This window comes from Carcharodon carcharias, chromosome 19 (assembly GCF_017639515.1).
Source record: "Carcharodon carcharias isolate sCarCar2 chromosome 19, sCarCar2.pri, whole genome shotgun sequence".
Classification (NCBI taxonomy): Eukaryota; Metazoa; Chordata; class Chondrichthyes; order Lamniformes; family Lamnidae; genus Carcharodon; species Carcharodon carcharias.
Window position 1 is genome coordinate 14,618,986 of NC_054485.1, and position 14,828 is coordinate 14,633,813.

Genomic DNA, 14,828 nt, shown 5'->3' on the forward strand with positions numbered 1-14,828 from the left:
GCATGTGGCCTAACTTGCACCGTCCCGTACAGCCAGCACCCCTGTGGCCACTAACATATGTTGGCTCCCAGTTAAACAATGCCTCAATTTTAAAATTCTCATCCTTGTTTTCAAATCCTTACCTTGCCCCTCCCTATCTCTGTAATCTCCTTCAGCTTTATGATCTCCAAGATATTGGTGCTCTTTTAATTCTGCCCTTTTGTACTTTCCCAATTATAATTACTCCACACTGGCTGTGCTTTGAACTGCCAAGGCCCTAAGTTTATCTCTTTGATCAAGCTTATGATCATCTGCCCTAATATTTCCTTATGTGATCGCTTTCAGACTTTGATTTGTGTTGCTCCTGTGAAGCATCTTGGGATGTTTTACTACATTAAAGGTGCTACATAAATATAAGCTGTTTGTTGGGATACATTTTCAAATTTGTCTGTGATTATTAGTGTTTTCCTTAATCGTCATTTTGTTTTATGCCATATCTATAAATTAATTTTAAAATCACATTTGATAAATGCAATCTTTATGTTCTTGCAGGTTAAGCAAATTGAAAAGAGGGACTCTGTTCTGACTCCAAAACAGCAAATTGAAAGACTGACGAGACCTGGATCCACCTACATTAACCTAAATCCATTTGAAGTAAGTCTGTTTCCAACTTTTGTAGCTTTTTTTTAAACAGTTGAAGTATGCCTGAATTCCTGACATCCTACACGACTGACTATCTTTCCTCATCCTTCTCAATATCTTTGTATCAGTTGATGTAGTTGACCACATCAACGCTATCCTCCTTCACTGCCTCTCGTCTGTTATAAAAACAGAAAATGCTGGAAAAACTTAGGTCTGGCAACATCTGTGGAAAGAGAAACAGTTAACGTTTTGAATTCAATATGACGCTTCTTCGGAACTGTTATGGAGCTGAGTGGGACTGACCTTGTCTAATTACATTCCTAAATATCTGATTGTAGCCACAGAGCTTCCTGCAGTGGCTCCTCTTCCCTGATCCTATTACCCCTGGAATCCTTGGCTACTTCCTATTTCGCATCTAAATGCTTTGCCTCAGCGACACAGCATTGGGTTCCACATGTACCCTGATGGCACCCTCTTCTCCTCGACCCCTCCATTGCCTTGTGCTACACTGCTTGTTCAAAATCCAGTACTGGATGAGCATAAAAATTTCTCCATTTAAACATTGGGAAGACCCAGGCCATTGTCTTTGATACTGTCAGTAACTCCTTTCGTCAGCCACGTAATCCTTCCCTCTTTCTGGCTTGCATCGTAGGCTGAATCAGATTTCCATGATCTCAGCATCCTATTTGACCCTGAGCTTCCTACTCCATACCGTCTCAGTTACTTCCACCTCCATTTTATTAGCCATCCTTCTCCTTGCGCAGTTCCTAAGGATTGAGGGTGACTTGTTTCCACTGTGGTTCGATGGGATGGCTGATAATTCAAGTGTGTAGATCTACACACTCTGCCACATGTGGGGCAGGTGATGCCTGAAGGGTCGGGTAGATTAGTTGTTTGGATGTTTGCGCTGTCTTCGATTTCACCTTTGTGAGCTCCAGACAAAGTATCTCTGTGTTTGGTGCTTTCCCGAATGAGCCTTCTCCATGTTGGACAGTCACAAGCCTGGACTCCCATGAGACAACAGGGATGCTTGACCTCAACAGGGATGCTTTGAGGACATCCCTAAAGCATTTTGGCTGCCCTCCTGGGAGTCTCCTGCTGCGATCAAATTCCATGTAGCCCAATTGCTTTGGGAGTCTGGCGTTAGGCATAGAAGGACATGTCATTCCCAGTGGACCTGGTTTTGAGTGATTAATGTCTTGATGCTAGGTATTTTGACTTGGGAGAGGACACTGTTATTGGACCGCTGTTCCTGCCATCAGATTTAAAGAATCTTGTGAAGACGCTGCTGCTGGCATTTCTCCCGTGCTTTGAGGTACCTGCTGTACGTTGCCCAAGTCTCAGGAGCATATAGGAGTGCAGGGATCACTGCCGCTTGGTAAACCATTACCTTAGTCTTGGGTTTGAAATCCTACTCCTCAAATACCCTTTTCCTTGGTCTGCCGGAGGCAATGATAAATTTCATCATTGATGTCCCTGTCCCTGCCTCAGCCCCTTCAATGCTAAAAATCTTATCCATACTGTTATTACCTCCAGACTTGGCTATTCCAATACTGTCCTAGTTGGCCCCCATCACCCCCCCCCCTCCCATTTTCCACCCGTAAGAAATTTTAGCTCGTTCCAAGCTTTGCTGTCTCTAACCAGACTCATGCCAAGTCACATTCACCCCTGTGCTCGCTGACTTATATGGACTTCCTGTCCAGCAATGCCTCAAATTTAAAATGTTTATTTCTTTGTTGAAATCCTTTGATGGCCTAGCATTCAGACCCACAGTCTTCTGAAAACTCTGTGCTCCATCGGTTCTGGCCTTTAGTTTATTTCTGATTTCCACCACTTCATTGTTGGTGGCCCTGCTTTCAGCTTTGGAATTATCTTCACCTCTCTCTCTCTTCCTTCAAGACGTTCAGTCAAACCTACCTCTTTGACCAGGCTTTTGGTCATTCGTTCTATTACGGAGTCTTGTACACATTGAAAGCTGTTCAGCTGTGTTCTCCTGCCTCCACTCCACTCTTGGCCTCTTTCTTCCGCTCGACGCCAGGCTTCTTCAGAAAATCTGCAGAGAGCCCCCAGCACCATTCGGATGTCGTCCTTAATCTTGGCTGAGTCTTTCGACAGCTTCTCTGCCAATTTAGTCAGCTGAAGGGACTTCCTCTTGATAACGCATAGCGCTTCAGGAAATAAGAGCTCGACGAAGAATCCACACCCCAATGATACGAAAATCATCATTGTGTCGGACACTTCGGTCTGCACGTAGAAGTTACAGCCCAGATCCACCTCTGCCTTCAACTCCTTGCTCTCTGACTCCTGTAAGCGCTCGATGAAGTTCTTCAGCTGGAGATACTGAGCAATCTTCCTCTAGACTTCATCGTGCTGTTCAGAATTTTCTCTTCAAATCTATTGTCTCCTCCTTGGCCCAGCATCAACTTATTGCACCTGTGAAGTGTCTCGGGGAATTTTGCTATGTTAAACGTGTTATATAAATACAAGATGTCATTGTTCGGATGAAGTAGTAGAATTTCTGCTCTGACACAATCGGCAATTCAGCGCAATTTCAATCAAAATTGCTGCAGTTTTCCAAAGTTAAGCTATGGTTCAATTTCCAGCTCAAACTAATTTGCATATCACAAACTTAAATCTTCCACGACCCAGTGCAATTGGGCAGAATGTTAGGATGTAACTGTTTATTTTTGCCCTTGTGTTAAAAGAAATATTAACATATTTAAGAGTGATCACCTGGTGCTGTTTTATTAATACAACTGAAAATGAAATTATCACAAAAATAAGCATTTTTAATCAGTGTCTCGCCCAATGCCTGATTTTAAATCACGGAACATGACTTTAAAGAACTGTACAGAATCATTTACTATGTTCACTGGTCAGTTCTGAATTAATTAAATATTTCCTAATGTTTACCTTTGCAGGCATCTTTCTAAAAAAAAAAGGTAAACATTAAGAAATATTTAATTAATTCAGAACTGTCTAGTGAACATAGTAAATGATTCTGTACAGTTCTTTAAAGTCATGTTCGGTGATTTAAAATCAGGCATTGGACGAGACACTGATTTGTCTTTACAAAACAAACCCTTGTGGAAAAACAAAAATCTGAAGAGCTTTGTTGAAGGGTTGCAGATGGGAACAATTGGCAGAAAGTCACTGCTCATTAATTCAGACTGGGGGCATCCAGTTTGTGGGCAGGGCCAATTTCCAATGTGATTTGTTTTTAAAGTCAGAGATCGCAGGCTCTCTATTTATGCTGGATGTAAATTGTGCTTCAAATTCCTTCCTCTCTTACGCTGGTTTCGTCCATTTTAGGTGAATTGTGACCCAGTGGAAACTCCCTGGATTTTTTTTTAAGATGTACCTAGAAATAAGTTACTGGTTGCCTTTGTTTACACATTCGGCAGTTTTATTCATTTAATTCATGTAAGTAAGTTATGTATAAATTCTGTAAGTTATGTATAAATATTAATGATTACGTCTATGTAACATGCTCACTTTAGGGCTTCATTGTAATGCTAACTACCCTCCCAGTTAGTTAACTCGCTTTGTTATAGCAATTTCCTCATGGCGCCTGAAAATAAGATAATTGTTGTTGCCATATGTATGTTTTGTTACACAGGTATTGCAGATAGATCCTGAAGCAACAGATGAAGAGCTGAAAAAGCGGTTCAGACAGGTAGACACATCTCTGTTGCCGTACTACAGGCTAAGGTAGCAAAGACCTTAGGTACAGTCGATGTCATTTAAGTGAGTGAATAAAAATTGAAAATTCCAAAACAATTTTTATCTACATCCATTACATTTTGTTAACTGACTGTTGTTTCGGTTGAGAATTCTTGTTAAGTGAATACATTTTTTTCTCCAAATTTTGCTTTGGTTAGAGCCCAAATTCTGCAATTATTGTCTGTAATAATATGTTGCATGACATGTGTTGGTTCAATAATTTACCATACAAAGTTAAAGCAAGTTAATATATATGACAATTAAAGTTCTCATGCTCCCCCCCATTGCCTCCTGCCTGATGCCCCATTTGATAAAGGCAGAGTGCTATTGATCCATTTGGACCAGAAGAATGCAGGTTCCGTTTTCGGCCTGGGCAGCAGTCCTGTCAGAAAGTGCACATGGTAGGACGTCAGGTGAGATCACCACTGGGCTTGTCAATGATGGCCCCCATGTAGAATGGCCCGATGACGTCTAGTCCTGCATGTGTAGGCTGGCCATTGGTTAGGTACCGGAATGCTGCTGGTGCCTGTGGCACCATGCTCCAGCATGAGTCAACACCTTCAGGAGAAAACGTGGCAGATAACCCTTACTAACATTTCACCGCACTCTTTAGGGAGATTTTTGTGGGCAAACAAGATATTCACTTAACAGGAATTGACATTACTAATGCTGATTGTTGCTTTTTTTAAACTTGTGAAAAAAATTACTATGAAGTTTTTTTTATGATTTATTGAATTAAAAGTAATTTAATCATATTAAAGAAATTTGGCAATGTTTTTTATTTTAATTCACTGGGGCCATATCATGCACTAGACATAGCATATCCTTTACTAGCCTGTGAAAATCGACACTTTTTTTTCCAAATTCTCTCCCTTCCTCAAGGTGCTGACTCACGTTGGGGTATGGTTCTCTGGGTGCAAGCAGCCCTTCGGTACCTCGCCCAAGTGGCCATTCTTCAGCTGTGAGCCCAGACAGTGAGTATCGTCAGGCTACCCTCACCCAGCGTCCACACGTATGTACTTTCAGGCAGTGGTCACTGAATAGTGAGCAGGAGGGAGAACTCTGGCTGATTTTCTTTTTTTTTGAAGAAATAATCCTAACCTGAGCACTCTTGAGGCCTATTCTAGCGCCGTACTATAGTTCCAGCTCAGATCAACCAATTTGGCACACACCAGGCATTGGATTTGGGTCCTTCCTAGTATGTATAACTCAGTATCGTACCAGGCCGTGTATTTTCTGACTGAGTTATCGGGATCCAGTAGTGGGATTAATTAGTTACATGATGTCACTACTTGATCTTGCTGTGGGTTGGCATTTAAGTGCAATGCTTAATGTTCTGTCAACACAAGTTTTATTGTGCAAGAAGTTTATTGTGCACATTTGCATTTGAGCCTGTGCTGCTAGCAGACCTGAGCTAAGGCTTTTTTTTTCCAGCCTTAATTCAGTAGCTGCATGGAGTGTTTTGGATCCTTTCAGTTCAACGGAGATTGAAATATAGGAAGAGGAAAGTATTAGGAAGGACTTAACATTTTAAATTTGAATGCTGAAAGGTATGGTGCAAATGGAGAGTGAATTAGAAACTGGAAGATGACAAGACTTTAACAAAGGCCAAGGGTGAAGAGTAGAAAGAAAATTGTTAAGAATACTCTTGTCAAGAAGGATTGAAGTCTTTCATACATTGAAATGTGTACTCTCTGCCTCAGAAAATTGCTACGCTAACAATTTCTGTAACATTCTTATATCTTAGAATATGCATGCATCATAAATAATTTTTTTCATAATTCTAGCTATCAATCTTGGTCCATCCAGACAAAAATCAAGATGATCCTGAAAGAGCGCAAAAGGCTTTTGAAGGTAAGTCAATGCATCCTTGGTAGGAATATGACTTAATGCGATTGTACGATTTTTTTGTGGATCTTTATAATGTATGTTTGGGAAACTAGACAAAAGTTCAGCCAACAAATTCATTATTAAAATGGTCCTTCTGGTAGTATTCCATATGGTATAACATTCAATTGAATGCAGACAAGGAAGGTCCCAGGTTTGATTTCTGCTGAGTTTGCTGACCTTGAACTGGAACAGTAGTTGGGGGGCACAGTTGATTTGTATTGCCTGGGGTGAGGCAGCAGAAAAATTAAGCCCGTGCTTGGTGATTGCTATCCAGCATTATATATCAAATCTGGGGTCTCCTTGCCTGCATGGCTCAGTACATATATTGTCATTAGCCAATGGGCTACTTGTGGAGCTGGGCATGTACTTTTTGTTTAGGAAATGATTCCTTTATTATAGGCAAAATTAAATGCTAACTTTTCTTGCTTCTTAATAGCTGTTGACAAAGCTTACAAGATGTTATTGGAACCAGAACAGAAGAAACGTGCTATCGATGTGATACAGGCAGCAAGGGAAACAATAGAACACAATGTAAGCATTAATTTTAATCACTTGGGCTTGATCCTGAATGTCACACGCAGTTTGTATAATTCTCTGGCAACAATACTTACAACCCCCCGTGCTTGCAAGTGTGTCTGAGGATAGAAAAATCGGATCTCGTTGTGGACTGAATTCCACCCCCCCACCACCCCACTACACATTCTCTTTTTCTTCCCATTTTGTTTCTGTTGCACTATCTTGCTGATACAATTACAGCACATTATATATTTAGTAAGTTTTTATTAGCCTTGCAGTCTTTTTATTGATGAAGCCTATCTTACTTTTAATTCATTAACAATTAGCATGGAATGTTCTATTAACTTGGTCATAAGAGTAAACCTACACACCTGCTTGATTTAAGTAGCACATTTAGCATACTCTGAATAATGTAAAAATAGTGTTTTGGAATTTGATTTGTCCTTGCCATTAGATGGTGCCAGAAGAAACTCCTGCATTGTATTGTTATAGAACCTAATCTAATTCCCTCCAATAGAGCTTGATATCAGTATTCAGCTGATTTCTCAATATCATCAATGTAAGATCAAACAAGAGATGCATTAGAAAAGTGTAAGGCAATTACAGGGCACCCAGAAAAAGGCAAATAACAGCCATTATCTTTAGTCGGAGAGAATGTTTTGATGGTGCGGATTCAGAAAAAGAGAATCTCTTAATAAGTGAAGTACGGAAAACCATGAAAGGAGTAGAAAATTGAAACCCTTGCACCACGTCAACATGTTTTACTTCTGCAGAGGGACCAGCTGTGTCTTGACTCCCAAAGAGCTAGGAAAGTCCCTGTAATAAACACTTGTTAAATGTGGAACACAGGTGGTATTTTGAGGACACAGGGACAAAATTAATTATGAATGTTTGTTGCCTCAAATACCTGTCTGATGGTTTTAAAGGCAACCCATATCCTAGTCATTGAAGTGGAATTTATTTAACTGTTATGCCATTCACTTCAGTTTTTCTTCTTGTCACCTTCCTTCCTCAATATGCTAGGGATAGAATTGTGCATTCTTGTACTTTGTGTTTGGCCCAGGTGCCTTTCTTGTGATACAGTCCACATAGTGAGTGAGATAAAAACAAAAAACTGGATGCTGGAAATCCAAAACAAAAACAGAATTACCTGGAAAAACTCAGCAGGTCTGGCAGCATCGGTGGAGAAGAAAAGAGTTGACGTTTCGAGTCCTCATGACCCTTCAACAGAACTGAGTAAAAATAGGAGAGGGATGAAATATAAGCTGGTTTAAGATGGCGGGGTGGGGGGGTGGGGGGTGGGGGGGCACATTAAACCAGCTTATATTTCACCCCTCTCCTATTTTTACTCAGTTCTGTTGAAGGGTCATGAGGACTCGAAACGTCAACTTTTTTCTTCTCCACCGATGCTGCCAGACCTGCTGAGTTTTTCCAGGTAATTCTGTTTTTGTAGTGAGTGAGTACAGACTGTTCAAATGGGTCAATTACAGCTGAGCCTAATGTATTGTCCCTGCCATCTGACGATGCTTGCTGGATAGTGATCAGCTGTGGACTGCTTGGCTAGTTTCCATTTGCCTCTTTTCCCAGGGATGCTGATAGTTGCATCTTTTATGAGCTTGGCTAATCTCATATACATCAGAATTCAAACCTGGGGCCTTTCTGATCTCTATCATTCAGTGCCACACCACGTGGCGCAGTCATCCGCTGGTGAGCTCATTCCATTAGGATAGGCCATTCCCTGAGTTCGACTTAGTCATTTTGCATTTTTAAAAAATGAAATCAAAATAAATTCTGTTGCTTCTGGTAATATTTGGAATCAATTAATAGTTTAAGTATTTCAAATCAGAAACCATGTAACCTTTCTTTTCCTTCATGATGTAACTCTTCCTCTCGTTTTCAGTTATGCTGTCTTTCTCCAAGCATTTAAATTCAAATTCTTATAATAATCTTGTTATCTATGCTTTTTCCTTATGGAGTTGCTTTTCACAAAACCCTTGACCCTTGTTTTCCTGTCCAAGGCCTTAACCTACCCTTTGTCAGCAACTTATTGCATCAAATTTCTTAGACATGTGATTTTATGTTCTGGGTAGGTTCTAGCTTGACTATTTTATGGTTTCTAATTGCTTTATATTTCTTATAAATGTGAGATGTTTATGCATTAATTGCTTAATCTTACACATCTCAATTTAAACATCCTTGCTGCATGGCCTTCCCTTTATCAGGCAGAGGGTGTGGATGCTGCCTCAGTTGAGCCTGCATAGTGGAGGTGGCCTGGGGTTGTATAATGGTAGCAGTCCTGATGAAAACCATACTCTTCCTTTTAATGATGGTAAGCTCAGCCTAGAAATATGGGATCCACAGCCTATGGACAACCACCCAACCCATGTGACATTGAAAAACTAGAGATGTTACGGCTTTCAATTCAGTTCTTTCAGGCTCAATTGGAGCACCATTCAGTACTTGTAATGTAGAACATATAGCGTAGACACAGGCCATTCAGCCGAAAGATCCCATGTAGACTTACTATGGCTAAATGTTACAGTTGCTAAATAGATAACACACTTGGGAATCATGACTTGTCGGATCCTCTCAGGAGGAGCATGATTTTGATAAGACTAGATTTTAAACTAGAAAATAATTCTGGAAGCTAGGCACATATTGATCTGATTTTTCTTGAATAAGAGCTGTCAAATTGGAATGTTCTGTTCAGAATGTGGGAGTCCATTTTGATTCACTAGATCTTTTGTTCCTTGGTAAAGCACATCATGAATTTGTTTCACTCTTGTACTCTTTATCAAGGCATCAAATGGGGCAAGTTCTGTATGTTTCTGATTGCTGTATGTTGTCCAGTAATTTTTTTTCTCTGCGTTCGCACATACATTTTAAATATACATTCATATGTTTTGAGATTATTGTACATTTAGGTGATTATTCACACTTAAGTGATCTGTGAAGCCAGTGTACATTTTGATTGCATGGTGCTTGCATGCTGACACATACAAGAGAATTTTTTTTCACAAATCCTTTATCCCATCTTTCAGAATTATTACCCTTCAGCTTCAATCTGTTAATAGATGGAATAGCATATTGTTACTAAAGCTTTGTATTCTCATTTACCTGAGTTTATTGTCAACACTGCATTTGACATGAACCTACATATAAGCATGTTTTTTGTGGCAAAATGTTATTTATTATGTGCAGGGCCAGCTCTGTCTCCATCTAAACTGGGAGTAAAACCCAACAGTGGATGTGTAATTTATCCTTCCAAGCACATCTGTGGTTGTACAACATTATATAAAATGCTGGTAGTCACAAATCTGGTAGCGTTGATGGTGGGAATATCACCTTGAGGTGATGAATTTAAACTGTTGTGTGGGAAGCACATTAGAGCATGCAGGCTTAAGTGCAATTTTTTTTAAGGAACCAATTCATTAATCTAGTGTCAACATTGAGATGGATTATCCTCCATAGCCATTTACTTAATGTAAGTTTCTTCACCTATAACTTCAGAATAATGGGGCACTGGCTTGATGTTTCTGTCACAATACAGTGAATTTTAAAAGATGGGTAAATATCCTAATACCTTGTTCTTTGATTTGTATTCAGTATATCCCGACCTTCTCGCACTTCCAGCTCTATATTTAACTAGTTTGACCTGAAGCTCAGTGACCAAAGTTATGTTGGGATCCAGAGTGTCTAAATAAAATCTTCAACTGTTAATTTAAAGTCTTATTTCGCTTGAAGAAAGATTCAAATTATCCAACAATTCGAATTGAGCAATTTTACTAGAATAGTACAGGAGATTTTTTTGTACATTTTTGATTGTATAGTTTAGCTTACGTTAATTTAAATTAAAAGGAGTCTAGGGTTAAGAAGGTTCAAAATGTGCTGTCTAATATTTGACATGATACATTGATTTACTATTAACATATAGCACATTTTAAAGCTAAAACTTTTCTATAAATGTAATTTATTGCTCCTTTTTTAGATATTTGAATGGTCAGATTTATGATTTTCCACTGTATAATCACATTAACTGTTTATAACTTTGGCTGACGTTTATGCTGCCAAGGCTTAATTGCTTTTATTTCACTGTCTCCCTATTTTATTAGAGTTTGAGACTCAATCCTTATAAAAACTGAAATTTTTATCAAGTGCCAAAGTATATTAAAACAGATGAAAGAGAAAGAGTGTATAGTTTTAGAAAGGGGAAAACCTTGTCTGTTAAGTATGTAAAACGTGCTCCCATATGGACATCAGGAGAGGATGGGGTCAGGCTTAGGGATGATGGTCCTCCATGAATAATAAATCTGCCAGTCCCTGCAGTCCAGATTACTCAATGAAGACTAACCATTTAGCTAGTTAATGCAGAGCAACTGGTGCCCACGGAACTGTCCACAGCAGGGACCAGCACTTATAAGAGACAAAGAGGAAAAGAAAGGGAAAATAATTGTGTACCTGTTGCAAGGACCTTTAATTTTCTGTGCCTTTTCCTTTTAAATCAATAGCCGGCAGTACTCTAAACTGCCCCTAGATAGCTCTGTTGCACTGTGTACAAAGCTTGGTGACACAAAATCAAACTGGCAACGTTATCTGGTGGTACTTCAGTTACATTGCTTTTCACAGGGCTGGCAGAGATATCAGAGGATTATTTTATGGCTTCTAAATTGTTGACCTTGAACCAATTCAATTTTTTCTTTTAACTTGTGAATTCGCAGACATCTGTTTAAAACCTTGAAAACCAAATTTGGAGGCTGAGTGGAGTTGGTTGACCTGTGGAACTTTCCTCACTCCAACAGACAAAGCTTTTATTTGTTTTCTCCCTTAGCCTTATACCACCCCGAGCCACTGTGAGTCTTTTCCGTAGTTCTTGACACTACTGTGATTAAGCTGTTGAACGTTGTGGAGCAGGATGTTAAGTTCTATTTTTATTTCCTGTGATGGAGATGCCCATTTAACGACCCAGCTGGGAACTGAAATTCATCTCCCACATTTTTGGCACATTTAAATGTCAAACCTTGATAGAACTTGGAACCTGTTCCCTTCTGTTGGGTGGTCCAAGTACCAGTAATCACTTCCCTTTCAATCTGGCACAGAAGTGTGCATGGAGTCTAGTTAGTTTTAAATGTTCATCAGTTTAACACTGGATTTAACCTTCAGAGTGACACTTGTATAAATACGTTCATAAACTTTGCTTTGTCTATAATTTTTGCTTTTGCAGTTGCTCCTGCCATACACTGCTATTTTCCCCTTCTTTTCTTCCTTATCTCTTGTAGGTGCTGATCCCAGCTGTGGACACCAGTGGGCACCAGTTGCCACACAACTCTGGTTTCACAATCATTATAAAGCAACCAATTAAAGACACTAGCATGAATATATGCACAAATATTACCTCTCATAAAATCCTTAGTATAAAAAATGTGTATATATTTTTATTTTCCTTTCTGTGTATTACCAATCCAGCCCATATACCATAATTATAGTTTAATTCTGCATAACACTTTAACACTTGCATAAATACGTTCATATAACTTTGCCTTATCTATAAGAAGTTTTTGTATTTGGCTCCTACCCGTTGTGTTCTTACCATACGAATTATACTTATTAACATTCAACTTTTCTTTTGAAATATCACTGGTCTGTGTGTATATTTTTAAAATTTTCTGCACCTGTGTAACTACCACACCCTGGATGAAGAGAATTCTCCTCAGGATTCTGTGATTGCAATGACAGAAATGGAGGTCAATGTTTCTGAAAATGTTTTGTAATTTCTTCCCTCCTCTGCTTATCTGTCCTAATTGCCCTCTTCTGAAAACTGGGTAACAACCATTTAGCACTTTGCTTAAGTGGCCTTTTTTTAATTCTTCAGATGCCAAAACTCAATTACCTTCACCCTATTTCACGTTAGTCTGTTCACCTATTACTGTTGTCCTTAATGATATTGGTTGGCTTCTTCTATCCATCAATGCGGTGAGTTCAGAATTCTTGTCCTTACGCACTGTGTTTGCAACCTTCCCCAACCACTCCCACAACTCTTTTATCTGGTCTACTGTGTATTCATTATCTTACCTTGACACCCCCTGCCTACCATTTCAACCATTACTGCTACCCTGCCCTTTTTAGCACTTTTTTTCTGAGCTTCTCTATGTTGACCCCTTTTTCCTATCTTTAAAATCTTAACATCAGTTTTTCCGAGCTGGCCTTCAAACAGGTTTCTTTGTGCTCCCCTTCTATATTGCTAGTTTACTCTTCCTTCCCACCCCCCTGCTTTTTGTAAAATGCCATGGCACATTTTGCTATGTAAAAGGTGTGATGCATAAACCTGGGCTGCTTGTGTCATTGGACTATTTAACTGGGAATCTATCACAGCCTAAACCAACACTGTACTTGTCTGGCCTCCTGACTTGAGTGCTCCTAGCAGGTTTGGCTGATAACCGAGTGGTTTGGCCTTACTGACTGTCTGCTATTCAATCAGCGTGAGTGTTGCATATGTCATCCAGCATCTACAATAGACACTCTCCAGCAGATGTCACTGGTTAGTACTGTAATTGGTAAAATTAACCCTAGATTACTTTTTATTCCCTTCCTCCTATTTAGTCTGGTGAAGTCACTAGTAGCAGCACTGTTATTACTTTGATCCAGTTCTGCTGACTCACTGTAAACAAAGCCATTTCAGATTTTTTGAGTTAGTATTGTACCATATGTACGCCATGTCTTTACCACTAAACTCTGGGAAAATGAAATATATAATTTACAAATCTGAGATCTGGAGGGTATTCTGATACAAGCATGTTCATTATACGTGGCTCCTTCAAAAGTGTGTTTTTTGTTGTTTTAGATGAAAGAAAAAAGAAAGGCATTAAAGAAAGAGGGAAAGCCTTGCATTGTGGAAGAGGATGACCCTGAAACCGTAAGAAATATAAGATGTTGTGGCTGCTAACGTTTTCAGAGCTGAGCCTCACAGAATGTGTCTCTTGTATTTCAGCTGGGGAAAATACTTAGTGTTGGTAGTGTTTAAGGAATAAAATTAGGCACTAAAAAAGATTGAACACTTGACAGCTCGTATTGCAGTAACTGCACCGTAATGGGCTTCTTGAGCACTAGCCAAAGTGAGCAGCACACTGTAACAAGCATTTATTTCTAACAATTTGTCATCGGGGCAGACAGTTAATGGTAGCCAAAATTTTTCTTTATTCCCATTTGTGAAAAGGCCAAGCATGTATTTTTACTGAAATGGTTTATTTTCTGAGTGCTTTCTTTTCTGAAATGAGTTTTGGAATTTTAATATGTTGGATGAAATATGACTGCACCAAAAAGTGTTATGAAACTTTGTAAAATATATAACGCGAGCTTTTCTATATCTTTATCAAAGCATATGAATAACATAAAGTAAGTTCAAACATTTTATTCAAAAATAGTTTCTCCAAATTTATTTAAAAATACATAAGGAAGTTCAATTCAGGAAGAGAAAAGCCAATTGCTTTCCTATTTGCCTAGAAAGGCGAATGTAGGTGACTTGCTGCAAAATCCCAACTTGTAATGCCTTACACAGCCAGTGCAGGATGTACAGGAGCAGGTCAGTGTGAACAGGAAGCACTTCGAGCCAGTAGAGATCAGGAACCCACTGTAGGAGGAATCGCAAATCTCGTATATAGCTAGCAGCCTACCAACTTGGATGTGGTGTTACATTTTTGTGTAGTGCATATTTTGTCCTTTCTCAGGAATGAATACCTGTGTGCTGATTGAAATTGATTTTAAGCTACCTTAACGTGTGATGCTGTATAAGTAAAAAAGCAGCATGTCCCGATTGATGAGGCTGTTTATTTTAAACAAAAGAAGGAAGTAGAAATTAATGTTTTAGCACAACAAGTACAGAACGTAAGAACCTGGAGATAATGATGAATTTATGTAAAATAAATAAGAGCTCAGTTAAAATACTGGGTGCACTTTTGGGGTTCACACAATAGGACTGGCCTTGAGGCTTTCAATAAGGCACAATGCAGATTCACTGATATGGGAAAATACAGATTAGGAAATACTTGAAAAATTGGGTCTTTTTTCGTCAAAACAATGCAGAT

At 39.2% G+C, this 14,828-nt stretch overlaps 1 protein-coding gene across 1 annotated transcript in view; it reads left to right on the plus strand.

The window, feature by feature from the left end:
• dnajc8 (DnaJ (Hsp40) homolog, subfamily C, member 8) overlaps window positions 1-14,828 on the plus strand; it is a 31,960-nt gene that overhangs the window by 4,830 nt on the left and 12,302 nt on the right. Inside the window, exons 2-6 of the mRNA XM_041213432.1 lie at window positions 532-633; window positions 4,241-4,297; window positions 6,132-6,198; window positions 6,671-6,765; window positions 13,589-13,660. Of these exons, the coding sequence (XP_041069366.1) occupies window positions 532-633; window positions 4,241-4,297; window positions 6,132-6,198; window positions 6,671-6,765; window positions 13,589-13,660 (393 nt within the window). The remainder of the gene's footprint in view (window positions 1-531; window positions 634-4,240; window positions 4,298-6,131; window positions 6,199-6,670; window positions 6,766-13,588; window positions 13,661-14,828) is intronic.